Source organism: Acomys russatus, chromosome 12, assembly GCF_903995435.1.
Source record: "Acomys russatus chromosome 12, mAcoRus1.1, whole genome shotgun sequence".
In the NCBI taxonomy this organism is placed as follows: Eukaryota; Metazoa; Chordata; class Mammalia; order Rodentia; family Muridae; genus Acomys; species Acomys russatus.
The window spans coordinates 1,615,225-1,641,637 of record NC_067148.1 but is presented as its reverse complement, the minus strand read 5'-3'; the positions used below and the strand labels follow the sequence as shown (position 1 = coordinate 1,641,637).

The window sequence follows — 26,413 nt, the reverse complement described above, 5'->3', positions numbered from 1 at the left end:
CATGCATATTATTTCATAAAATCAATCTCAGCAATATTCCTTGTTAACTAGGTCATAACATCTGTTACATTCAAATTGCTCATCTCCCTGGGAGCAGTGGCCAAACCCATCACTTGGGGCAATAACAGTAAATATTCTATAATAGCATCAAAGCATGGGCACTGATTGTCAACTTGCCAAGATCTATAACAGCCTAGAAGGTAAGATTCCTGGCATGACACGAGGGATTGTCTAGGTTAGGGTGGCTTCTGACAATGTCTAATAAGTATAATTTAGATATTGTAAATTGAAATGAGAAGACCCATCTTGAAATGGGGACCAGTATTCCATGGATGGGTCTCCATAATTGAATGAAAATAGAAATCTGAGCCCAGGCATTTAAAATTCTCTGCCTCTAGACATGGACCCAACTTGCCTAGATGCCTCTGGTGCCTGGTTTAATAACATCTCTGCCTTGATGGACAGTATCACCTGGAACCTCCAGCCTCCAAACCCTTCCTTAAATTGGTTTTGTCAGGTATTTTCACAGTAATAAGACAAGTACCTAATACAGAAAACGACATCTGTTAAAAAATGAGTATTTTCATCAGATACTATAAGTCTATTCCACCATTTCTGTCTTCTACTGTTTCGTAATTACATTTTTTTAGGGCCTGCCAGGAAGTTCTTGGTGTCTCAAATTTGTTTGGTTTCAGCAGATCTGTAATCTGAGTTACTTAAATAACCATGTCAATAAATATTCCTAGAACTTCCTGCTCTTTTTCTGAATTGATAATTTTTCCTACAATATACCATCTTTTGTCTTGTTTCTCAGCGTTGGTACACATATTTCCCAAATTTTAGGTAATATAAATTAATGAGGTCTGTTCATTCATTTTATTTGTAAGCCTCCTCCTAAGACTGGCATTTTAATTTTTACTCCCTGAAGCATTTTGAGATCTGACTCTAGTTATAAGTCTGGACACAGCAAGCAGTAGTGGGAATGGGATATAAGGGAATTGGCCTTGTGGCCATTTGGGCTTTTAAGAAGAAATCCCAGCACTCAGGAGGTAGAGGCAGGTGGATTGTAGTGAGTTCGAGGTCAGCCTGTTCTAAAATGTGAGTCCAGAACAGCCAAGGCCACACAGAGAAACCCTGTCTTGAAAAAAAAATATAAAAAAAAGAAAAAAAAAAAAAAAAAAAAAAAAAAAAGAAAGAAAGAAAAAAGAAAAGAAAAGACATTGTCCTGGACCATCCAGTTGGGCCTAATTTGTCCATTAGGTGCTTACTCACAAAAGAAAAAAGGGCAGAGGCAACATCAGAGTCTAGGGATGGGAGAAAGAGTCAACCAAGTACTGTTGGTTGCACTTACGTTGCTGTTACCCATCAGAACAGGAAAGCTTCCAGGACAATATTTTTAAAAGTTTCTGACCCCAGTTCATCCAACAGTTCAGACTGTCCCACACAGGACTCATATTAAGCCTGGAACTTCCAACTTATGAAATATGGACCACATATGTCATCCCTGACTTACTTAATCATTTTCACCAATTTGGGGGCGGGGCTTCAAAGAAATTATTCGCCCTAAATTAGCCTGAAGAAACCTTAAGAGAACGTCATCCCATTTCCTTTAAGAGGGGTTGGATAGGTCTCTCTTTACTCTCTTGGCGTACAGATGCTTATTTTTAATGGGAGTTGGTTATAAGTATTATTGGTCTTTTACAGAGAGGAAACCAGGTTTGACTCAGGGACGTATCTCTTTTTCTCTATCTTTCTTTTGTAGGTAAGGAGATAGGAGCTGAAAAGAAGGAGAAGAGGATATAGAAATATAGAGGGAGAATGGAACAAAAGATAGATTATTGAATCTACTCATCTCAAAGCCCTAATTGTTACTCACAAATAAGGTTATTTTTTAATTCAATGGTATTGAATTTTGTCTATTGAAGCAAATCATGCTCATGTCAAAAACTAGTCTAATTTTATCATGTACTCATCTTAACTTAAAAGGCTAACTGAAGTGGCTACCTCCTATATCTAGAGAGGACTTCCAGTGGAAGGAGGAGGACTCCAACCCACCCACAAATCCTTTCACCCCAAATTTATGCTGCCAACAATGTGTGCAGAGAAAAACATGGAACAGAGATTGAGGGAGGGCCCAAATAATGACTGGCTCAACTTGCGATCCACCTCATGGTAGAGAGCCAACCGCTGACACTATTAACAACACTCTGCTATTCTTGGAGACAGGATCCTAGGATAGCTGTCCTCTGAGAGTGCACCCAGCAGTCTATGGAAACAGATGCAGACTCACAGCCAAATGTTAGGTGGAGCTTGGGGAGTCTTGTGGAAGAGTTGGGGGAAGGATAGAGGGATCTGGAAGCTGCAAGAACTCCACAAGAAGATCAACAAAGTCAACTAACTGAGGACCATGGGGCCACACAGAGACTGAACTACCAAGCAAAAGCCATGCGTTGGTGGGCCTAGGTCCCCTTCTCATAAGTAGGTAATGGACAGCTTGGTTTTTAAGGATCCCTAGCAATAAGAGCAGGGGCTGTTTCTGACATGGATTCTGTTGCCTGATTTTTAATCACTTTTTCCTAACTGGGCTGCCTTTTAATGCCACAATAGAAGAGGATTCACTTTAGTCCTGATGTGACTTAATGTGCTAGGGTGGGTTGGGAGCTGTGTGTGTCTCCCTTTTGCTGAGAAGAAGGGAGTAGGACCAGGAGTAGAGGAGGGTGGGGGCTGCAATCAGGATGTAAAGTAAAAAAATAAAAAAATTATGAAAAAAAAGTCTAAAAAATATTATTTAGTTCATATTCTTAGTTTGCACTCATTCTTTCCTTATGTCTAAAATTATTGTGCATATATAATTTATATGTAAGTAATAGATACAGAATACATTATAACATCATAAATATATAATCTAAAAATACCCTGAATGATAAAACAAGAGGCAATTCACACAGGTGGTTTCTAGGTTACTATTTGACTAGTAGGATAATTAAACATGTTTTATATGAACATGTTGATTGTCCAAAGAAATGGATTTCTCCCTATTCTTCTGTTTTGTAGCTAGGATTGAATTTGGGGTCTTGGGCCTGTTAAGCAAACAGTCCCTGAACTGAACTCCCAGCTCTATACATTGCCTTGCTGACCTTTCAATTGCTGCCCCCTCTGCACTGTCATTACTGTTTTAGTGACCAAGAGGAGCAACAGAATGGATCTGCACATTTGACTTTATAACTTGAACATTATCTACTCTGTATTACTAAGGAAAGCACTTCAAGATGAAAATAGAAATGAACAAAATATATGTATGTATGGAAGTCTCATAATCAAATCTATGCTTATTCCAGCTTCCCAGGGGCTGGGACAGGATGCCTATATGTTCTAGGACACTTAACGTACAGAGTGAGCTCAAGCGACTCAGCAAGGAATGAAGCTTAGCAAGACATATCTGAAAAATAAAAATAGTAGTTCATTTTGGGATTTGGTCACCCCCAAATTAAAAGTGACTTCAAGTATATATTATCAATTACAGTCATCAGTATATATTTGGAACTTACTCCTGTTATTATTTTATATCCATTGATAAAAATACTCATATCACCCTACCCACAGCCCCTAGTAATCTATAGCTACTGTTCTTCAACATTTTAAAACTCCACATTCAGGTGAAAGCATCTAGGATTATGTTTTGCTGCAGCTTATTACTTCCTGGTTATTTACCAGCATTTTCTTATTCCAAATTTAAGGATATACCAGTTTTCTCTGGAGCCCTTTCCAGACATTGATCTAATCAAATCTAGTGTCCTTTGTTTGAAATAATATCAAAGTGTCTAGAAAATATGATCTAAAATATACAGAATTCACTAGGACACATACCTCTTTCTGTACATATGATGCATCATATTTTTAAATAATATATTACTGAACTACACAATTAGAATTTTTATTAAAAAATTACTGAAATTCTTGCATGTAAATATGCCAGTTAAATCTGTGAGAAGCGACAAAACAGGAATCTTTCATTATAATATTTTATTATGAGTGACTGTAAGAAAAAAAAGATCAACAACTACATACAAGATTTCAAAAGAAAAAATGGAAAACATTCTTTATATCACTGTGACAAAACAATCAGCCAATTTGGATTTGTTGTTGTTGATTTTTACAGGTTAAAGAGAAAAAGGCTCCTGTGGCATGCCAGTTAATCTTTCTGGCAGAAGACAAATATATGACTTGAATGAAGGTTGCCGATTTTGATCTAGAGTTCTAAAAGTGAAAATCCATTAGCACCATAACATGTGTCATTTAAGCCCTCCCAAATATTTGCAGGTTCACCAGCAATGCAGAAGAGAAGCTCTGTTAAAAGCATTTATCCCTATGATGAAGACAATTATGAACTGAAAGTACTCCTTCAAGTTCCCACACTAAAGTCTATTTTTTTTTTTTTTTTTAGATTATCAACATTCTATGTGGTTAAAATGGATGAGATCTGTAAGTTTTGTCTAGTTATACATAATTGTGTAGTCTTCTAGGGCTAAGAATTTATCTGTTCTGACAAGTTGAGGTAGTTGAAATAGGGAGGTATTTCTAATTTTGATTTGCCTGTCTGGGAAGTAATGATATTCTTTTGCTGGTGAATATGACCTTTGCTCTGCAGATGGGCTAGAGTTCAAAGAATTTAACACAGTGTTATCATAAAAGTGTTGATGTTTATTTATTATAGCACCATTGAGACATTTTGAAGTTGGAATTGGTAAAAAAATAAAACAAAAGCATTTGAATTGTATTGGGTCAGTGAAACAGCAAAAAATTGTATTCATTTTTTGTCAAATTATACTTTTTCCAAAAATTTGGAAATAAATAACTGGAATTTAGTCAATCGCTTGCACTGGTTCACAAGATTAGAAGAAGAGGAACACAAGAATGCATTTTTTTTGTTTTACTGGGGCTTCAGATAGAGTTTGACTTATAAAAAGCAAACAGGGCCAACGTCCACACCAAATTCTTGATCAGGACCACCAATGTCATAGGGAGCGATATCTATGATGGGTAGTCTCATGGCCTTGCGTGTTCGGTATTCAAAGACTGTTTTGCTCCATTCCCCAGTGTGTTTCTATTCAAAAGAGGAAAAAATGTGTAAGAAAAATTCATGACATTTCAGTTACTTAGATACTTTTCTTAAGTAATCATGTTGGAAAATTTCCCTCTGTTCTCACAGAGCAATTAGTGCACATGGAAACTTCTAGGCATATGAAAACATCTGTATTTGAAGCTTTAATGATCTCAATTGATAAATAACATTGTTAATCACAACCTGGTAAGACTCAAAAGTTAACCCAGAAGGGAGATTGCCACAGGCTAGCCCATTTGCAAGTATAGTTCTGGTTATTGCTGCCATACTATAGTTGGTTTACAAAGACGTGGGCGAGTCATGCACCACAGGGGTGGCTAGTGCTAAAAATGAGTGCCCCTTTTAATAAATTATGAGGAAAAAATAGATCTTAAATAAGACTTTACACCTTTAAAAAAGCAGTTATGTTTAATGGGCTTCATATAATAAATAGTATGTATAAGGTACAGCAAATATCTCAGTTATCAAAGTGTTTTATGGGTTTAAATTTCAATCACTTTCATTTAAACTGTTTTCTATCTAGAGTTAAGGTCTATTCAATTTTCATAATACTTAACATTTTGTCTAAGAAATATGTAGGTGTTAAATAATTCCTGTCACCCGGCAGCTTTTATCTCTCTTATTGTTTTTAATTTTTCTTCCCGAAATAGTTTGGATAGTTAGGCAGCAAATTCTGATTCTATTTGCTATCCTGCTTGCAAAGACATTGTTACTTACAGTACAGCCATCCTCTAGAACTGTGTAAGTGAATTTGCTGTTTCCTTCAGCTTTGAATTCCCCTTCATTTGATCCCATCAGCTTCAAAGACTTCTTTACATTGCCACTGGCTTGGTCCATGTAGGCAATACTGTTCTTGCAGTGGTACGTAATGTTCTGGGAGGCCCGGCTAGAGAGAAGCCTGAGGAATGCCAGCTGCACATCAAGCACATCTTCAGGAAGATCAGGATTGCCATAGCTGAACTGTAACATGAAAGTAGTACATCAAAGGGTGTGCCTGAAACCTCAGGTACAGGACTTATGCACTTTTAGCATGGATGTTGGACTATAACCTGTTCATATGCAGAGGTAAATGCCTTAGCAAGTTAAAGAAAGATGTTCAATTCAACTGACCTAGTATAATTTAACCTTTTACAGGCATAATAGTTTTTCCAACCATACAAGTGTTCTGGGTATTCTTAGTTAACATGAACAAGAAAGAAGGAAAAATCAGGTAATTCTGCATATCTTGGTTTAAAAAGTATATCTATTATTACCTGGAAACCACCATTCATAGATTCTCCAAACCAAATGTGTTTCTTCTCTGCACCAGAACTTGTCCACCAGTTCTTCCGTGGAACAGTCATAGGATTTGCATTTATGCATGTTTCTCCAGTTTCCATGTTACAGAATACTTTGATTGCATCCAACTTGCAACCTTGGTTAGGATCAACCCAATATTCTCCTGAAAAGTCACCAAAAAAAGATAATAGGAATTAGTTATAAAATTCAGAAGTAAATTTTATAGCCTGGATCAGAAGATTTGCTTGTTTACTTGGTTCTGAGTACTGAGTGCTAATGTATTTGAATGGAATGTATAGTATAACTGATTGACATTTCTGAAGTGAAATCCTACTAAGAGCCATAGAAGCACTAAAATAAAAAAACAGTATTACCATTGATTGATGATATACAGAGTGGTGGTGTATTTGTCTAAATCTCTCATCTTTTAAAGATAACATCAATCCAGATTTATGACATCGTATTTTAACTTAATTGATACTTATTTCTTATTTTAAGCAACGCCCAGAAGTGAGTCTGAGTAAAAGCTGTGGTCTATATAGATATTTAAAAGCTTCAAAGAATTTTGAAGTGTTATTTCAAATTTTGAAAATATAACAACTAATTTTATATAATAACTGTATTTTCAGTAATGAAAATGAAAGTAGACATGCCATAGTGGATAAAAGCATGAGTTATTTAAGAAAGAAGTTTGAATTTAATCATTAAGTTTATTAAAATAAAGTTTAATGAATATGTAATACAAAATATGACCAAAATCAAAATCAAATATACAAAACAATAAATTATTCATATCTAACCATCGGAATAAAATGATACATGTCATTTGATAATTTGAATCTTTTTCTTTTTGTTATTTAGAAATATTTGTGTTAAATTTTCTGTAAAACTGTCCTTAGAATTTCTTGTATTTGAAATATATATTGTAGTTACTTACATCTTACTTTAAATACACTTACTTTAAATACCTCAAATATTGTTTTTTCTCTTCTATCAAGCATTTTAAGCTCAATTAACAACGTTTTGATGGTATAATGGCTTCAAAATATTTTCCATCAGAAACATTTTCTTGGTCAAATTCTAATATAGCATATTTTTCTGTAGGTCTACAGCCACGAGTGAAAAAGACTGGAACATACCACTCTTGAGTTCAGGGTGGCAGAATTTCAGGTCTCTGCAATTCCGAGCAGGGTTTTTCCTAGAACCATCGGGACTGATGAGACTCTCTATTTGTCCGTTAACAGATTTGAGTGAAGACATAATCTCCTCAGTGTTGATCTTAAAATCCAATGGGTCATCTCCATAATATGGTGCGAAACCACCAGACTTTTCACTTCCGACTCCAGCAATGGCAGCGCCCCCACCACAGCAGGGTCCAGGTGCACCTGGAGGTCCGGGCGGGCCTGGAGCTCCAGGGTGACCTGGCGAGCCCTGTGTAAGTAAAAATATGCATCATTCAGCTTTTTGTTTTGTTTTTGGGTCTCCACTGAAGGACTGATTCACTTGTCCAGGAAAATTAACTATAAGCAATTCACTTATGTTGTCATAATTACTTTAATTAAAAATATTTGAAAGAATTTGTAGTTCCATGATTGTCACTTTACAAGACATATGATTTATTACAAAAGATATTTCATTCTTATTATGTAAGAATAATAGGCCTGAGCACAAACTAGATCATTTCCTCTGTATGCAGCAAGATGTAAGCAAACAGCCCAGAAAGCACAATTCAAATACTGACACGAGAGGGAATAAAACAAGGACTTTAGCTTCTGGGCTCAAATTTCCCATTATCTTTTTATCTTTGTTCTAGTGACTTACTGGTTTTTAATTTGTTATATGTTTGCTTGTCCATACAATGGTTTGTTATTACATTTGCTCCAAACTGTAGCGTATGAAGGCATTAGACATGATTTTATCAGTAGCAAGGCAGAAATTTTATGTGATATGTGTGTGTGTGTGTGTGTGTGTGTGTGTGTGTGTGTGTGTGTGTAATATTCCATGTTACTGTGGCATAAAAAGTCTTAAAAGCCAAGAATGTGTTAAATTAACTTTCATTTTCTAAAGTAAGCAAGTATACTGTCTACCTCTGTTTGCACACAATGCAATGTTGGTGAAACATTGTACTACAACAAATTAAATCATGCGTGTATCAGCAATGTCTTACCTCAGATCCTCTTTCACCTCTGTTTCCTCGAGGTCCTGGAGGCCCAATCGGACCTGGATGCCCACTCGTTCCATCTTTTCCAGGAGGTCCATGTGGTCCAACTGGTCCCTTAAGAGATGAATATGATGTTATAATTCCAGAGTTTATTCCTAGTGTAAACATTTTCAAAATGCATTCTCTGATGTACTTAATGACACTTACTCTGGGACCTGCAGGCCCAGGACTACCAATTGCACCCTGGTGACCAGCAGCACCCTGGAAAGCAAGAAGAGAGAGACCAGTGAGGAGCTGTCCAGACTTAGACAAGGGACTCTTTAAGATCAGTGCTGAACGAAATGATCATAATAAAATAAGCATTTCTCTTTCATGTCACTGTTCCATGATAAACTATTATTTCAAATAAGCTCTTGAGTTCATGTGTCATCTCTTGTAATTCATTTCGTTATTCATGCTGTTAAGAGGAGCTTCTAACAGTGGTTGCACTTACAGGAGAGCCCGGGGGACCTGGGTTGCCAGGGAATCCTCGATGACCTTTGATGCCATTTGAGCCACGTTCACCTGTTTCACCTTTGTCACCTCGTGGACCTTGGGGACCCTATAGAAATATGTTTCAAATTAAGGTCTTTATTACATAGACATATTGAGAAAGTAAAATTGAAGTTATAATAATAAATCTATTATAAGCTATAGAATTTTGTTGACTTTATAATAACATTATATGTGATTCTATTATATTTAAAGTAATAAATGTATTACATTGTATAGGATTCCATTAGCTATAAATTCTCTCAAAAGACACTTCACAAATGAAATACTGAAGATTGTTTCTGCTTTAATTTTGGACTGATAGCTGCAGTCCTCACAAATGATGCCTATATCATCTGCATGAAACCGATAGAAATTGAATTGTATCATCAAAAAAAAGTTTATACTTTCTTCATAGTTAGGTATATATCATCTTAACTATTTTCTAAACATTTCAAAAAGCAACAGAATGTTTCTTATACTTTTAAGTGAGTTTTGGAGCATAAGAGTGCAAATGTTCAGTACTTACAGGAGCACCCCGAGCGCCAATAGGACCTGGAGCACCAGAAGGACCAGCAGGCCCCTAGGAGGCAAACAAGCAAGTCAGTTACGGCACTTGAACTGAATATTGTTACTGGTTCAACTCCACTTCAAAATGTTGAGTATGTAAGGAGGACAGGAGGATCAGAGAGTAGTGGGGGAAGAGAAATATATATTGTAGACTGGATTAATTAAAATTGTAATTAAATTAAAAAATTAAATACAATAAACACTTCTGAAGTTTTCCCAAAATGAAATAGTTTTCTTTTAAAAATTACTAGCTTCGTTATGCTCTGATCATAATACACATACTGTTACTGAAAGCTAATATTGCTCTATCCTTCATAATCTGTTCCCTTCCTCCATCTTTACATGGGAATTGAAACAAAGAAAGCAGGAGAACCCCTACTCTGATGTAGCTAATGGTCAGGACATTCTCCACAGTTGGATGGAGAGCAGGGACTAACTCTGACATGAACTCTGGTGCCCCATATTTGACCCCTTCCTCTTGGTGGCACTCAAAGAAACAATAAGCAGGCTACCAAGATGAGACTTTATAGCCTATCACCATAAAGTGGGGGAGGAGGTCCCCCTTGGTCATAGACTTCGGGGAAGGGAATAGGGTGAAAGTGGGAGGGAGGAAGGAATGGGAGGATATAAGTTATGGGATAACAATTGAGATGTAATCTGAATAAATTAATTAGAGAGAGAGAGAGAGAGAGAGAGAGAGAGAGAGAGAGAGAGAGAGAGAGAGAGAGAGAGAGAAAGCAGGAAAAGAGTTCTGTTAAGTCTGACTGCATTCCCACTGTGAACAGAAAACTGCCCCAGGTAATACTGACAGAAATCATCAAGGCAGGAGTAACATCCTAGCACCCCACACCAGCCTCTTTTTGAGGTACAGGGGCACATATAGAAAGAAGCAGCAATTGGAACTCACTGTTTCTCCTCTGTCACCACTTTTCCCAGCTGGACCAACAGGACCAGGTGGGCCTGGATGACCGGGAGCACCTGGGGCACCAGGAGAACCATTTTCACCACGATCACCCTGCAATGAATTCACAGATGTCACATAAGTATGACAGCCATCTGCTATAGTTAGTCTACTGTACACAAATTTGTCATACCTTGCCACCAGGAGAGCCATCTCGACCCGGCAGACCATCGGATCCAGGGTTTCCCTGGTTATAAGAGAGTGGGGATGGGGAGAGCAGATGACTTGAAATTATCCAAGTACGATGCCAGCCTTTTACTCTTTTTAAAGATAATTTCCAATTTGTATACACATATTAGACACCATTATGGTAATTTTGAACAAAGGATCCTTTAGTAAATTTTCCTTTCCTCTCATGTCCCCATTCCCTTGCTGCCTTTGTCTCCCAGTAGAATTAAATGTTGATTTTGGGGACAAGCATCCCATATACTACAATGTGGCTTAGGTTTTTGTACAACCACAATTCTTTGGCAGATATGTAAGATTTCTATTTTGCTAAAATTTCACTAGGCAATATAAGAATACTTATTTAAAAAAAAAAAAACCCTAAAGTGGTATTTACAATACAGCTAATAAATAATTTTTGAAAAACGGAGATCTAAATTTATGATGGAAATCTAAAATTAATCTTTGTTTAATATTTCCATAGTAAATATATCTCTCAAAAATTACACAACACCCTGTTTAAATATATTTGTTAATATAAAATATTAATTTAAAAAGTAAGAATAATCACAAAGGAATAAAGAAACCTATTATACAAAATAGGATCTTGCCTCTAAGCCTAATGACTTTAGTGCAATATCCTGGGAGCTATATGGTGGAAGGGAGGGAACTGACTCTTGAAAGTTATCCTCTGACCTCTATGTCATGGCTCCTATGTGTCCATGTGTAAATACACAAACACATACAACTTAATAAATATAATCTTAAGAGATAATATATTAAACAATTTGAACATTAGCTGACTGGCTGAACACTTTTCCTGAGTTGCACTTACATCCCTTCCGGGTTCACCAGCTGTACCAGGCTGACCAGGGAGACCTTGGGGTCCAGGAGGGCCACGTTCCCCATTATGGCCACTGGCTCCTGGCTTTCCACCTTCACCCTGTGGAATAAGAAATAAAAGGCATTTCACTTTATGACACCAACTATGGTGTGTTACCAGATTGCTTTATTTTGGAGGGTGAAATGTGTTGTACTCTTTTTTTGATGGTTTGAAACTATGCCTTTTATATGGGAAAAATGAGGGAGCAAGATTTTTGGAGTTTCCCAATTGCTCAGGGATTCAGAATAGCTAAATGTTGTATTACTCAGAGGACATTTGATTATGAGGAACAGAAACTTTCAGTACAGTGAGAAAAATCATGCTAAACAATCACCCCGGTGACCATTACAATCGAGACACTTCCTAGATATTTAATGACTGTTGATTTTCTTGTTATTATTTTCTGACATGTTTTGGAAAAGGGTTCATAAAGTGTCATATTATGAAATCCGATATGAACGGAATTTTGTAAACTTATTTGCTGAATGCACATTTTAGATGTTAAGCAATATTATGCTATGTTAATATCAACGAGAGGAGAACAAGAGAGCAAGTTACTTTAAGGGGTGGGTTATTAGCATCAATTACAGTGTCAGATATTTTTGAGCTGAAATAATTTCTCCCTTCAAGTTATAGTGGACGAACTGAAGAATGCTCACAGGTTTCCTAACAATGGTGTTTGAGAAAGCAACGTTGTTTTTCTGTGTCGTTGGCTTATTTGCGTATATATTCAAGGCTTGTTTCTGACTTGCATTGTCTATTCGTTTTGAAATGATTTAATAAAAACTTTGTTTTTGCAAACCTCGAAGTGTCAAGAAAGAGAATTTACATCTTGACCAGAAAGCTTTTTATATCTAATACAGTGAAGAAATCCCTATACCTATGAGGGAAAGCAAAATTCGAATGCAAAATGACCACACTTACCTTGATACCTTGAGGCCCAGGGCTACCCCTAGGACCTGGCATGCCTGGGGGTCCGGCAAGACCTCGTGCTCCAGTAAGCCCTGCAATTCCAAGTGGACCTGGGGATCCCTGTTGCAATAGATAAGGAAGATTCAGCTCGTTGTTACCCAGTTATATTTCTCTTATTAAATTTGTTATCAGAATATATGGTCTATCAATAAAACAACAAAAGAACTCACTGGAGGACCCTGAGCACCAGGTGGTCCCTTCTCTCCAGGTTGGCCAGCATCACCTTTTGGTCCAGCTATTCCAGGGTTTCCAGGGGAACCACTGTTACCTGCAGGACCTGGAGGGCCGTCCTTGCCAGGAGCACCACTAGGCCCTGGGGGCCCTGGGTTACCCTGCAAATAATTGAAATTTAAACATACTTGAAAAGTTTTTTGCTTTCTTTGCCTTTATTTATTTTCAATTTTCATATGGGATTATGTAGATGGCAAAGTTTGATAGATATCAAAATATCACTTTCTAACCCTAGATTTATGGAGTCTTTCTGTAAGGTACATTGAAAAAAGAGCAGAAAGAGCTTACATTGTTGCCAGGAGGACCAGGAAGACCGCGCCCACCAGGAAATCCAGCAGCACCCTGTTGAGATGGCAGTATACTCATTAGTGCAAAGTAGAACACAGATATGTAAACACACAAATATGAAGATAAGTAATGAACCAGTAACCGAGTTCTTTCTTGAAGTCACTTATGGTTTGCCTGCTCTCCTTTGAATTTACACATAACTATCAAAGACTGACTGTCATGTTCTATGGCTCTAGTGTTGTTAAGTGGCCTTTACATTGATTGGAATCAATAAATCTGTTCAGTAACAGTTCATAGTGTTATAGTTAAGAGAATCAGTACTCACAGGTCCACCGGGACTGCCACGCTCACCCTTCACACCCTGAGGACCAGGAGGACCCTAAACATAAAGGGGAGGAAAGGCATATTGAGTACAGCAACAAAATTAAAATTTGACAAAAGCATTAAGCATCTGGAAACCAGTAATGTTCCTGTGAGAGATTAAAATAGCTCATCTATGATTATATTCAAACTACTGAAACCAAAATTGAAATTAAGAATGTATATATATATATATTCCTCCCAAAGTACAAAAATCATACATGAAATATTAAATTACTAATGAGCTAAAATGTCTTACTGGATGGTTTAGCAATAAGACTTACAGCAGGTCCAGGACCTCCAGGGGGTCCTGCGGCTCCGGCAGGGCCTCCTTCTCCCTTCTCACCAGGGGCACCCCTTTCTCCTTTACTGCCTGGTTCACCATTCTGGCCCTGCACACAGCAACAGTGACAGACTGTGAGTTCATCCTTCACAGACATTTGGCTTATCGTTCTTTCTACTTAGCTTTTTTTTTCTAAAGCTGGAAAGACGTTATTGTGGTAAGAAAGGAAATATGATTTGCCATTAGGGAGAAAGTGTTCCCGAGGGCTGTGAACTTAACAACGAGCATCGTGACGGTGCTTTTCCTTGTTGCCTAAGCATAAAGGAAGATTAGATGTTCGAAATGCCTAGAAATGGGACAAAGTAATTTTGCAGGGTAAAGTGGCTGAAGAAAGACTGGAACCAGAGTAACTTGGGTCTGCTAGTTTTCAGAAAGAAGATTAAATGGGCATTGTGACATTCATGCTAGACACCCATACTTACAGGAGCACCGGGAAAGCCGGCAGGTCCTGGAGGCCCGTGTTCACCTCTCTCACCCTGAAGGAAAATATATTGTTAGTCCCAGTGGACCCCTTCCCCACAGGGGCCTATACAACTCAGTGGCATCTCATTTCACTTTAGTGGGAAATGTGCTAACGCGCACACATAGCTTAACCTAGAAATCTTTTTACTTCTTATGAAAATAAAGAAACAAAAGCACTAAGACTGTTGATTCCTTCTGTCTCTGAACTGTGACATCACTTGCAACGAATATATCTTCAAAGTGTTCAGACACTTACTACATTTAAATATATAACCTCTAAGTATAAAGTATTTAAAATTTGGCAAAAGGGTAAGACATCAACTAATACATTGAATAAAAAACCACACTTGCTGTAGCTTCATCTTGAGTATCAGGCTTTTTCAAAGGCAAATGATTTTTGATTTGGAAGAAGCTTTTGGCAAAGTTTAAAGAAATGTTCATTTAGAAATATATACTATTTTTCAAATTCTGTACTTTCCCCGGAGTTATTCAGGAAATAAGGTGCCTTTAAATAATCTCATGTGTTTTTAACATTTAAAAAAATGTTTTAAACTCACAGAACAAGGATCAGAGTTCCAGGAAGGAAGCTACTAAGACAAAGCTATGGCCTGTGTCGGGTTGAGAGTATGTTGAAAACGATTTTAACACTTACAGGGCCACCTCGAGGTCCAGCGATCCCTGGAAGCCCAGGGGCACCACCTTCACCCTGAGAAAAGGTCAAATGATGTTGTCACTGTTCTGTAGCTATTAAGTAAAAGATTTATTTTGGTTTCTAATAGTGTTGTTACCTTATCTCCAGGCTGACCAGCTGGGCCAGGGGGACCAATAGGACCAGCAGGACCCTGCAGAGAAAAAGACTTTTAGTTTTGAAAAAAAGAAAACCCACAATTTCTTGTATTGGTCAAGTAGAGTGTACAGACATTTATCTATTAAAGTGGATAGGGTTTTGTTCTCTCGTGGATCAAATGGCATGTTCATTGCTATGCATAAATATGAGAGTCTAGTAAATTCAATATTCTGTGATAATGATTATACAAGGTAATTTAGTTAACTGAGTTCATTGATTCATTCTTTTTTTCACATTTATCAGAGAGGATAAATAGAATGTGATATAAGATCTTATGGTAATATCTTTCTAAAACTGTATCTTTAGCAATATTAGTTATTTGATTTTGTTACTATATTATGATAGTCATTCCTGGACTTTATCTTATCAGTAAGGATTCTCTCCATCCTTGGGGAACGATAGATACAAGATAAGAATTTAAACAGTCAAATGACTAGTGTCTCTTAATGTTCAGAACGTGAGGACACTTGGTCTCATTAAATGAGAATAGTTTCTTGAACTACTGAAGGGTGAAATAGGGTCTACCACACACCACATATAATAAAGGGTCATTTCTCACAAATGTGAATACTCACCCTTGGCCCATCCTTTCCAGGAGCTCCGTCAGCACCCGCACCCCCTGGTTCGCCCTGCCAAACAGAAGCCAGTGTCATCAGACAAAAGGATCCTCAGCAAAAGTTGACCAAGAAGAACAACTCTCAGGATTTTATGGGATTAGTGTTGGTATTTTTAGTAATAGTTTTATAGGACTCTATCTCAAATTTCATTTAGAATAAAATAATATTTTTGAAATTAGTTTTTAATAATGCAGCTTTCCTTTAATCTGCAAGGTCTGTTTTATCGTAGAATCAAGATAAAACAATAAGCACCTTTTCACCCTTTGGACCAGGACTCCCAGGACCTCCTCTCTCCCCTGGCATCCCTTGTAGACCAGGAGGACCAGAAGAACCAGCAAGACCCGGAGGACCAGTAGGGCCCTGCAATGAAGAGGCATGTGGAAGATGACACGAAAGCACTTGAAGAGCATCTTCTACAATCTAGGCGATCTGGAAACCACAGTCACCTTTCCTCCTTCAGGGCCAGGGGGTCCAGCTACACCTCTCAGTCCAGGAGTCCCTGCAGCTCCAGGGGGTCCACGTTCTCCAGGGGCTCCAGAGTCACCCTAACATTGAAAATGTAGTGTCAGCATTAGATTCACACTTTCAGAAAGAAAAGCACTGCAAACTATGTAATTTCAAGTTTATCTACTAGGTTTTTAATTTATAATTCTTAATAGTTTTGAAATTTTTATGAGTATAAATCATTGATCAGTTGTTTGAGAACAGGAATCTTGAAGAATGTATAAAATAAAATGTGTGTTTGTCTTGATTAAAGTAGAAGTGTTTTTTAAAATAATTACTGTTATAATTCATAGACATAATGTTTACACTTTTCCCACCAGAACAGTTCTCTATAGGGAAACATCAGTAGTATTTCGCCTCCAGTGGCTCAGTCTGTGGTGCTTATTAATGTTATTGAAATAGAGTATTCAGTGGAGCAAATTCAATGCATTGAAAATGCTTTCAGTTTGCTTTGGGAATTTACCAAACAATCTACGCAAAGAAGTTTTGGTTTTAATGTACTTTTTAAAAGTTCCTTTAGTCACTTGCTCCATAACATATTGAAAATATCAGAGAATAAATTACCTTGCCTCCCGGAGCTCCAGGTGCACCGACCTCACCCTTTGGGCCCTAAGAGGTCAACATTATTTATGGTAAGCATTTTCCAGTACGCATTACACAGGTATAAGCAACCTCAACATCTGCCATGCCTGTATATTGTACAATTGTTTAAATCTTGAGCCTATGTATGCACCATAGTTACTTCTGTTGTTTTTATAAAATTTAAACTGTGTAAGTGGTATTATATGTAATTTATTTTTGTTTTGTTGTTGTTTCTGAGACAGAGTTTCATGTAGCTCAAATTAATTTAGCCAAGAATGACCTTGAACTTTTGATAACCCTACACACCTCTCTAAAGGAAATGCGAAAAGAGGCAGAAGTTTGGTTACATTCTGCTAGCGATCTCAGCAAGGGTTTCATACATGCTAGCAAGCATGCTATCAATTGACCTGCACAATCAAAACTCAGCTACTAGCACATAAAAGTTATTAATAGATAAATGATTTTTATTTTTTCACTGAATTGTTAATTTTTCAAAAATAATGTGAAACTTACTGCTTCACCCGGTTTCCCGTTTTCTCCTGGAGGACCACTGGTACCAGGTATGCCCTGCGAATCAACAGAATTACACTTCAATCATCGCTTTGTGAAAGCCTTTTACATTTAAGTATGTTTTACAAGATCGTTCATGACATGATTTTTATTTATTTTAACGTACAAAATATTTGCCCTATTCAAACCAGTGACACATAGAGCATAGTTATTTTGTCTTACAAACTTTTGATCATATCTATATATTTTGTTTTCTGTATATACAGATGTACTGATGGATAAGGGTAGATGAATTAGCTATATGGGCTTTTTATTATAATATAAAATAAGTGTGTACATGTAGAGCTATAGGAGTTTAATACATTTTTAATAACTTTACATGTGCATTCTAGAATAGCCATAGAAGAAACTACTATTAACATTTTGTTTCAGGATGGAAGAAAGGCTTACAAATTAAATTTCACATGAACCTGTAGCATGGTCACAAAAATGCTGAAATATATTTATGCAGGTATAAATAGGTGTGAAAAAGAAATATGGAATTGTCTGTTAAAAGCTAATACCATTTGAAGAATAAGCTCTTACCTGCAATCCTTGTGGACCAGGGGATCCAGGTTCTCCCTTGTCACCAGATGGACCCTATATTGAGAAACACAATGATATATTCCATTGAAAAACTGCAAAATCCCTTCATAGTTAGTCTGAAGTTCACATCTAGGCAGGCCTACTACTTACTTTAAAGGTTAAGAATACTAAAAGTAGGGAAAGCTTGGGGGATAGAAGATACTCACAGCAAACTAAGTACAACATATAGTTAATATTAGAATTTAACATAAAAATTAAGTAAGGAAGTCTAGTAACTTCTTGATGAAATATGATACAGTGGCATGAGTCTTGACACTGTTCTCTATCCCACCTCTATCTTCAATTATATGAAACTTACAGTAGGGCCTGGGGGACCCTGAGGTCCAGTTTCACCATTCTTTCCGGCAGGACCCTACAACAGTGACAGCCAGGGAAGCAGAATTAATACATGTGATAAGGGATCATTGAGACTGGAGATGACTGAAATGATTAGAACACAAAAATGAACAAAAGCCACATACTGGAAGGCCAGGACCTCCAGGGCCACCTCGTTCACCATTCTTGCCAGGCGCACCCTAAAGAAAGAAGAAAGGGTTTACATAGTCAAAAAAAAATCATTGACCAAAGTCCAAAGCCCATTTTTTAGTCCTCCTACGAAGCAATATCATACACATCCACCCATAGCCAGTTATCTATCAGTTCTATTCTTACATGCTACTCAATTTTCGCATATTCTTTCATGTTTGAAGAAGAGGCTAAGTCTTAGGTCTCTTTACACTTTCATATAGAAGCCAAAGCCCATCTGTCAAGAATTTATTAAAGAAATTAGTGACAGAACTTACATCATTTCCTTTAGGACCAGGGAAACCCATGACACCAGGCTGACCCCTGGGACCAGATGGACCAGGAGGACCAGGGCGACCACTTTCTCCTTGACTTCCCTAGGAAGAAAAACAACTACCTTGATGAACAAATAAGCAAAGTATAATATAACAAACTCAGCTAGAGCCAAAGTGTGCATTCCATTTACTACCGGGCTAGTTAAAAGAAATGTCATAATTGTACATACGGGAGGTCCTGGTTTCCCATCATTGCCTGGTCCTCCTGGGCTCCCGGGGACACCCTAAATGAAAAATATAGAAGTAAGATGACATAAAATGAAAAAGCACTACATACTTTATTTGCACAGCTTTGAAATTTCCATGTTTATATATGTAGCCTTGTAAATATACCCCCTTTTTTTGTTTAAAAATGTATCTTAGTAAAATATTTAATTTTCTTTTTTTTCTTGCTCTGACTTGTCCTATGTTTTCTTAAAGAGATTTGATTTGTTTACTTTGAGCCTTCTCAAAGGTACTGTCTGGTTAAAGGTGTCCTCAATACGTCATCGTTTGTATTGTCTTTCTTCTCACCACATCGCTATTTTATTCAAACACATGTGTTTCCTTACCCTTATTCCAGGGGTCCCTGGGGCTCCGTCTCGGCCAGGTTCTCCAGCCACTCCTCTGGGCCCTGCAGGACCTGGGCCACCCCGTTCACCAGCAGGACCCTATGTTGGAAGATAACAAATCTTAGAGATTTTTGACTGATTTAGACACTGACAATACTTAATCTAGAACTACTGGAGTTATTTGGTTTCCAGAGGAGTTGCTGTGGTGTTGCTGAGTTCTTCTCTGTAAGATCACCTTTTTCAGTTTGGAATATCATCTTGAAAACAACTGAGTCAACCATGATGAATATCTCATGTTCATAACCAACATTATTAACTGGACTTTACTATATATTCATGCATATTTAAAGTTAAGCACCATTAGTGATTAGAAGTTACTTTAGGGCCTTCACTGCATTTCCAGGTGTTTTCTGTGGTGGTCACAGTGGTACTGAGATAAGCTGTTTATCACTCACTGACTTAGATGGAGTGAATTGAGTTTATCACCAAGCCCAGGCAGTACTGAAGTAGGGACAACAGTCATGTGGAGGTGAGTTGTGCTTTGCTATTCTGATACATTTCCTTCAGATATCTATACTTCCTTTAATGGGATAGCATACAGAAGAAATACTTATTTGTGCTAATAGTATTTGGGAGTGTTTACCTTTTCTCCTGGGATGCCATTTGGCCCTGCAGGTCCTCGGAAGCCAGGAGCACCCTGAAAGCAATGGCACTCAAATATTTAAGTCTAATTCAACTTGTTCATAATTAATGGGCAGCAATATAGCTATCTTTATGTTGCTAAGATCTTTAAACAGAAGGTTGGGATTAACTTAGTGGTGGAGCATTGCCCATCAAGTACAGGTCATGGGGGAAGTTCCCAGCACAGAAAAAATGAAGCAAAAGTCAAAACTAAACTCCTAAACAGTAAAAAATAAACCTACATCATAGGACAACTAATCATCCAAATGCACAAACAAAACAGAAATAAGAAAACTGAAAGTCTTTGGGGTTTTAAGTTTGAATTTGGCACTCAAAGAAAAACAATGGGCCAAAGGACCTGGGGATGCACACTTTGAATCCCAATGATTGTTAGACAGAGTTAGAATAATCCCGAAATTTGAGGTAAGACTGTAGTGAGATACTGTAAAAAATAATTCACCATTACAGGCTTTTTTTTTTTTTTTTTTTAATCTTTTAAACTGGTGTGGTTCATATCTCTCATCGAAGTACTGGGAGAAGATTAGACAGGAAGATTGCCATGAGTTTAAGACTAGCCTGGGCTACAGAACAAGGTCCAAGACAGCCTAGTGTATAAGTAAGACCCTGTCTCCAATGAGGAGCAGGAGGAGGAGCAGGAGGAGGGAGGAGGAGGAGGAGGAGGAGGAGGAGGAGGAGGAGGAGGAGGAGGAGGAGGAGGAGGAAGAGGAGGAGGAGAAGGAGGAGAAGCAGCCACACGAGGAGGACCAGAAGCAGCAGCAGCAGATGAAAGGTTACTGTACCCTGAAGGTGAAGCAGGTAACCCTGGAAACCTACCCTTTCTCCAGCAGTTCCCGGAAGTCCATTTGCACCAGGTTCTCCAGGTGATCCATCTTTGCCATCTTCACCCTTAGGTCCTGGAATTCCTGGGGAACCAGCTTCCCCCTAAAAACAAAGAATTGTGACTAAACTTAGTTGAGATACTTTTACCCACCACTTTCTCATTGGGATGCTTTTTTTTTTTTTTTTTTTTTAGTATCCACACGTGTTGCTTTAGTACTGACCCGTTCACCGCGAGCACCTGGCTCTCCCTTCGCACCGTTCTTGCCGGGTTCACCCTAAAATGAAGCGAAATCTCCATGTAAAAACAACGAGGATTTGACTAACAAAATCATAACTACCTGGGTGTTCTACAGCTAATAGGAGAGTTATATAAACTAAACCGAAAAGGAACCAATGGAATATCAATATTTTGTTGTGAGAGTTAGATAAAACTTCCTGACCTTGAAGGAGAGACGAACTTACTGAAGGACCTCGCTGTCCAGGTGCACCGTTCGTGCCAGCTGGTCCAGGGGGACCCCTAGCTCCCATTAGTCCAGGGGCTCCAGGAATGCCAGCTGGACCCTAAAACAACACATTCACCATCATTAGCCAAGCACGGACCTTCTTTTCTACTCTCTAGCTTAAACACATAACTCCTCTGCGTGTGAATGAGCTGCAGGGGAAGCCACTTACCATTTCACCTTTCCCGCCAGGACTACCATTATTCCCGGGAGGGCCCTAGGCATACAAAGTAAGAAAGCGTATTAGCAGAAATGCCAAGAGCGCATGTATTCGGAGTTCTCTGTTTAGAGAATATTTTTACTGACAGGTATTATGTATTGTAGAGAATATGTTATTTCTCCAACTGTAGCACAGCATACAATGGTAGGAAAACTATGAATTAAGTCAGATATAATATGTACTTGGTATAAATAACTAAATAGTACAGAAATAAGAGGTTTTGGTTTTGTTTATTTTCTGGTTGCTGGTTAGCAACAACAAAGCATTGGGTTACTAACCTATCCATTCTCTTCCCTGTATTATGTAAATATAAAATTCACAAATTCTATAATAACACACAATTCTTAAAAATACCGTTTTCCCTAAAAACTCAATTGTGGTAGAGCACAAAGCTACACTTTTTCAAGGAAGCCATTTTGACTGGCAAAAGTGTTGAAGCATGCATTGATGATGCAACTTGACTCCTCTCAGGTCTTATCTGCTACTTACAGGAGGCCCTTGAGCACCAGCATGTCCCTGTGGTCCAGGTTCCCCTCTCAGTCCTGGAGAGCCATTAGAGCCTGGGGACCCTGCAGGTCCAACTTCACCCTAAAGAGTCAAATGCAAACATGTCAGTTTTCCTTTCCACTTCTAATAACTTAGCTCATCCCCCAGGTCTGTTAAAACCTATTTTCCTAAAGCTATAGCACCATGAGCACACACTATAATTAAAAGAAAGGATCATTAATCATAAGAACAGAGAACAAGGGAGACATGAGTCTGCCCATATTCTACTTGTTTCCCAGAAAGGCCGTGAGAAAAAACAGAAGCCCTCAGAAGAGAAATCAGGATGATGGTAGAATGCTAATGATAATATAGAAATCATTCATATCTATCTATCTATCTATCTATCTATCTATCTATCTATCTTCTAGAGAAAGAGAGTGAGAGAGACAGAGAAAGAGTAAGGGAGAGACAGAGACAGAAGACAAGATTAGGGCTTTTAAATTCTCTGTAGATGAAAATATACATCTGCTTATTTTACAAGTCAACCATGAGAAGCAATCCAGTGCATTTTTGTCAATAATGTATTGCACATTCTTCTAAAGCACAACATGTTTACCTTAGCACCAGGGGATCCAGGAAATCCAGCAGTTCCAGGAGAACCGGGAGGACCCTAAAAACAATGAACAATTTGCATGTAATAAAAGTTGTTAGACTGAACATCTAGAATAATCATCAAATGAAGCTTTCTAAGAAATGATACATGAACAATGTAAAAAAAACAGAGGCCACAATGAATATTAAATAGCATTTGCCATTTAGTCATGAGTATTCTATAGAGAAACATTGTGTAAGAAAAGGGTTAAATCTGAGGCAAGAGCATCAGCATTTCTCTCCACTTTTTCATAAATCCTGTGACTGTGCAGGATTTTGTACTTTTTTTTTGTACTCTTCTTTTCAGTATAGAGATATTATCACCATCTATTTCCCATGTCTCTTAATTGGCATGTGCAATGTTGGATATTAAACGCAAGTGCCAGCAAATAACTGAAAATACTTGACATGGCTGGATGATGTGTACTTTGTAAGGTTAGTATCAGTTTGAATTGTATCTTGCTGAATACTATTGAGTATTGGGCCTACAAATTGTTTCCATTTCAAGGTTTAAAACAGTCATCAAGAGGCAACATGGGTTTGCTATATAATAATAGCAGGATATCACATGTACTACACACTATCTAAGCACTGTGGAACAAAGGAGGATTACATCCAAAGTTACTCACTGGTAGGCCATCACTGCCCCGAGCACCGTCATTGCCTCGAGCACCCTAAAAAGAGAAGTCTGTCTCAAATATTTTCTTAGTTATGAAAGGTTAATTAAAAGTCATGTTATGACTGTAATGCAAGATCAGTTACATTTCATTTTCCTCAAATATATTGCAGAAAGAGAAATTTGTCTCAGTTTATTAATTACAAAAGGTTAATTACAAGTAATGTTATAACTACCGCGAAAGCTCAGTTGAGTTGAATTTTACTAATCACACATTTTTAACGTCAGTGTTAGAATGTTGAGGCATCACATTGGTGTGGTGCAGCAGGCCTGGATTCTGGGTTTTTAGAATTGAATGTGGATATATGGCTGTAATGAATGTATGAAACTGACACCCTAATACCAGTCTAAATGCTCAGCAGATAAATGCATGACCTTCCTTTCCATACCATTACGCCCAAAGCTGGTCTAAGATGAATTTGAAGCAGTTTTCCGTGAAAGACAACTTCCACTTTCATGTGAGTACACCGTGGCAATACTTACCGCAGCTCCAGGAAGGCCTGGCCGTCCTCGCTCACCAGGAGCCCCTCTGGGACCCTGCAGGCAAAATTGAAAGTATATTCTTACTGTCAACCTAACATACATGAGAAGATCTGGAAAGGAGAAAGACAATGGTGTTGGATGGTTGATACAAATACTGAAAATTACATGAGAGGAAACAATTACCATGGGGCCAGGAGATCCATTTTCTCCAGGAAGACCATTTTCACCCTAGAGAAATACAAAATGTTATTACTATTTTGTATACGACACTTTGACATTACAAGTATTTTGTCTTAGAAAATGCTAAGAAAAAATGTGTACTTTAGTAATATCAAACTATTGTTAGCATTGAATTGAAATTGTCAGATATTTAAATTTCTGCATTTTAAATGCATGAGGACTAAGCACATCACTTATGAGTCACATTGGTATGCACAACCACTTCTCTGCCAGAGTCTCAGGTATCAGCTGCCATGGGTGCTGTAAGAGGCTATGCCAAAAATGACGAATACGTAAAGAATGGCTGTGAGACAAAGTTAGGACCAAATGAATAAATCTTAGCCTAGTTCCAGACACTGAGTTCACTCAGGAACACTGTTTGCTGCCATTCACCTTTAGTCCAGGAGCACCCGGTTCGCCCTTTTCGCCATTTCGTCCATCGAAGCCCTAGATGAATTTAAAAAAAAAAAAATTAAAGTTTGTTAACAATTCAGAATGGTTGGTAATTTTTACATTAAATTTTCATTAGTGGTCTTTATTATATATGACTATCTATAATAATTTAAACAATGTAAAGTATTTGAACAACTGAAGACATTTGGCATATCTTTATATAAAAATAACTAAAACTAATGAGAAAGTTCAATTTAGTCTGATTAGAAAGTTGCCTTAAGTATAGAAGTTTGGTGGATTTTTGTTCTTAGGTTGCGAGATTCTGAATTGACTGGTTTTACTGTGCTCACTTCAGCAGCACATATCCTAAAATTGGAATGATTTTACCTAATGTTTTGTTAAAAATAAGGATGCTCTGTCCACTTATGAATTATATCTAGAAACATGAATAAAGAATTAGGCTTAGAGCCACTTACTCTGTGTCCTTTTATACCAGGGAATCCAGGAATGCCAGCTGGGCCTTTGATACCCTAAAGGTAGTACATGGGAAAGATGCTAGTTAATATTCAAATAAAATCAAAGTCTAGTTATAAAATACAGTTACTTTAATGTTTAGCTCAATTGGACTATGCACTTTTGAAGTTAAAGTACTTGTGACTACTCTAACTAGTTAACATTTAAATAAAATCAAAATCTAGTTCTAAAATGCAGTTACTTTAATGTTTAGCTCAATTGGACTATGTACTTTTGAAGTTAAGGTACTTGTGACTACTCTAACTAGTTTACCAAATGAAGACTTACTGGAGGTCCAGGCAGTCCACGCTCTCCAGGTCGACCAGGTCTCCCTGACTCTCCCTAGACAGAGAAATGAAGAATACATAAAGGCTTACATACAAGGAAATGTGGTGCAACTAGGGAGTAGTTCAGTAGCTCAGCCTGGTTGGACTGAACATATAATTGCGAGTTCAGATTTTATTTATTTATTTATTTATTTATTTATTTATTTATTTATTTTATTTGAGACACAATCTCTGTATATAACCCTGTCTGTTTCTGTGCTCCTGAACCTCCCGTTCCCACCTCTAGATGGTTGGGATTACAGGTGAGTGTCACCTGTTCAATGTTACATCAGTTTTCTCAATAGGAAGTCAGAGGGAGGCTCCTCCCACCTTGACATAAACCTATGAAGAAATAGTGCAGACATCTTGCATGCCTGAAATATTTGGATTTCTCCCAAGTCAATGAAAAGAATTTGCCCTTGAAAACTAAATGAAGAAAAAGAAAACATTTAATATTTATACATTTATGTTTATAAATTAATTATATTAATATATTGATTCTATGACAGAGTGTAAAGAAAAAAATCTTGTGGTGGTGGCACACACTTTTAATCCCAGCATTTGGGAGGCAGAGGCAGGTGGATCGCTGGGAGTTAGAGGCCATCCTGGTCTGCACAGCAAGTCCAGGACAGCCAAGGCTACACAGAGAAACTCTGTCTTGAAAAACAAAAACAAAACAAAACAAAAATCTTGTTACTTTGGAATGAAAATGAAGTGCATCTGAGGGTTCTATTAGTTTAGAATTCACCTCACCAACTAATGTATAACTTTGCAAGTACAATACAGAGATTAATATTTAGATATGAAAATACTATCCTGAAAAAAATTAGAAAAAAAAAACAACTATCCATTCATACAGTGATTCAGAGATATAATGAGTTTTACAAGATTTATAATGAAGATTGCACCAAGAGACCATAACTCTCCGTAAAATTACCATAGAAGCAATAAGAAGTACTGATCTATGTTAATGATAACCCTTAAGAAAGGCAATTTCAAAGCT

At 37.6% G+C, this 26,413-nt stretch overlaps 1 protein-coding gene across 1 annotated transcript in view; it reads right to left on the bottom strand.

The window, feature by feature from the left end:
* Positions 1–4,680: 4,680 nt before the first annotated feature.
* Positions 4,681–26,413, bottom strand: part of Col3a1 (collagen type III alpha 1 chain) — a 36,911-nt gene continuing 15,178 nt past the window's right edge. The window contains exons 9-51 of the mRNA XM_051153771.1: positions 25,373–25,426; positions 25,048–25,101; positions 24,572–24,625; positions 24,143–24,187; positions 23,960–24,013; positions 23,430–23,474; positions 22,766–22,819; positions 22,153–22,251; positions 21,616–21,660; positions 21,406–21,504; positions 21,165–21,218; positions 20,938–21,045; positions 20,066–20,119; positions 19,423–19,521; positions 19,042–19,095; positions 18,815–18,913; positions 18,494–18,547; positions 18,331–18,384; positions 17,973–18,026; positions 17,391–17,444; positions 16,860–16,904; positions 16,238–16,336; positions 16,044–16,151; positions 15,750–15,803; positions 15,116–15,169; positions 14,980–15,033; positions 14,288–14,341; positions 13,807–13,914; positions 13,488–13,541; positions 13,163–13,216; positions 12,814–12,975; positions 12,596–12,703; positions 11,624–11,731; positions 10,757–10,810; positions 10,570–10,677; positions 9,622–9,675; positions 9,055–9,162; positions 8,769–8,822; positions 8,568–8,675; positions 7,540–7,831; positions 6,376–6,563; positions 5,840–6,082; positions 4,681–5,104 (exon numbers count right to left, since the gene is read on the bottom strand). Coding sequence (XP_051009728.1) covers positions 4,958–5,104; positions 5,840–6,082; positions 6,376–6,563; positions 7,540–7,831; positions 8,568–8,675; positions 8,769–8,822; positions 9,055–9,162; positions 9,622–9,675; positions 10,570–10,677; positions 10,757–10,810; positions 11,624–11,731; positions 12,596–12,703; positions 12,814–12,975; positions 13,163–13,216; positions 13,488–13,541; positions 13,807–13,914; positions 14,288–14,341; positions 14,980–15,033; positions 15,116–15,169; positions 15,750–15,803; positions 16,044–16,151; positions 16,238–16,336; positions 16,860–16,904; positions 17,391–17,444; positions 17,973–18,026; positions 18,331–18,384; positions 18,494–18,547; positions 18,815–18,913; positions 19,042–19,095; positions 19,423–19,521; positions 20,066–20,119; positions 20,938–21,045; positions 21,165–21,218; positions 21,406–21,504; positions 21,616–21,660; positions 22,153–22,251; positions 22,766–22,819; positions 23,430–23,474; positions 23,960–24,013; positions 24,143–24,187; positions 24,572–24,625; positions 25,048–25,101; positions 25,373–25,426 — 3,705 coding nt within the window. The 3' untranslated portion in view covers positions 4,681–4,957. The remainder of the gene's footprint in view (positions 5,105–5,839; positions 6,083–6,375; positions 6,564–7,539; positions 7,832–8,567; positions 8,676–8,768; positions 8,823–9,054; positions 9,163–9,621; positions 9,676–10,569; positions 10,678–10,756; positions 10,811–11,623; positions 11,732–12,595; positions 12,704–12,813; positions 12,976–13,162; positions 13,217–13,487; positions 13,542–13,806; positions 13,915–14,287; positions 14,342–14,979; positions 15,034–15,115; positions 15,170–15,749; positions 15,804–16,043; positions 16,152–16,237; positions 16,337–16,859; positions 16,905–17,390; positions 17,445–17,972; positions 18,027–18,330; positions 18,385–18,493; positions 18,548–18,814; positions 18,914–19,041; positions 19,096–19,422; positions 19,522–20,065; positions 20,120–20,937; positions 21,046–21,164; positions 21,219–21,405; positions 21,505–21,615; positions 21,661–22,152; positions 22,252–22,765; positions 22,820–23,429; positions 23,475–23,959; positions 24,014–24,142; positions 24,188–24,571; positions 24,626–25,047; positions 25,102–25,372; positions 25,427–26,413) is intronic.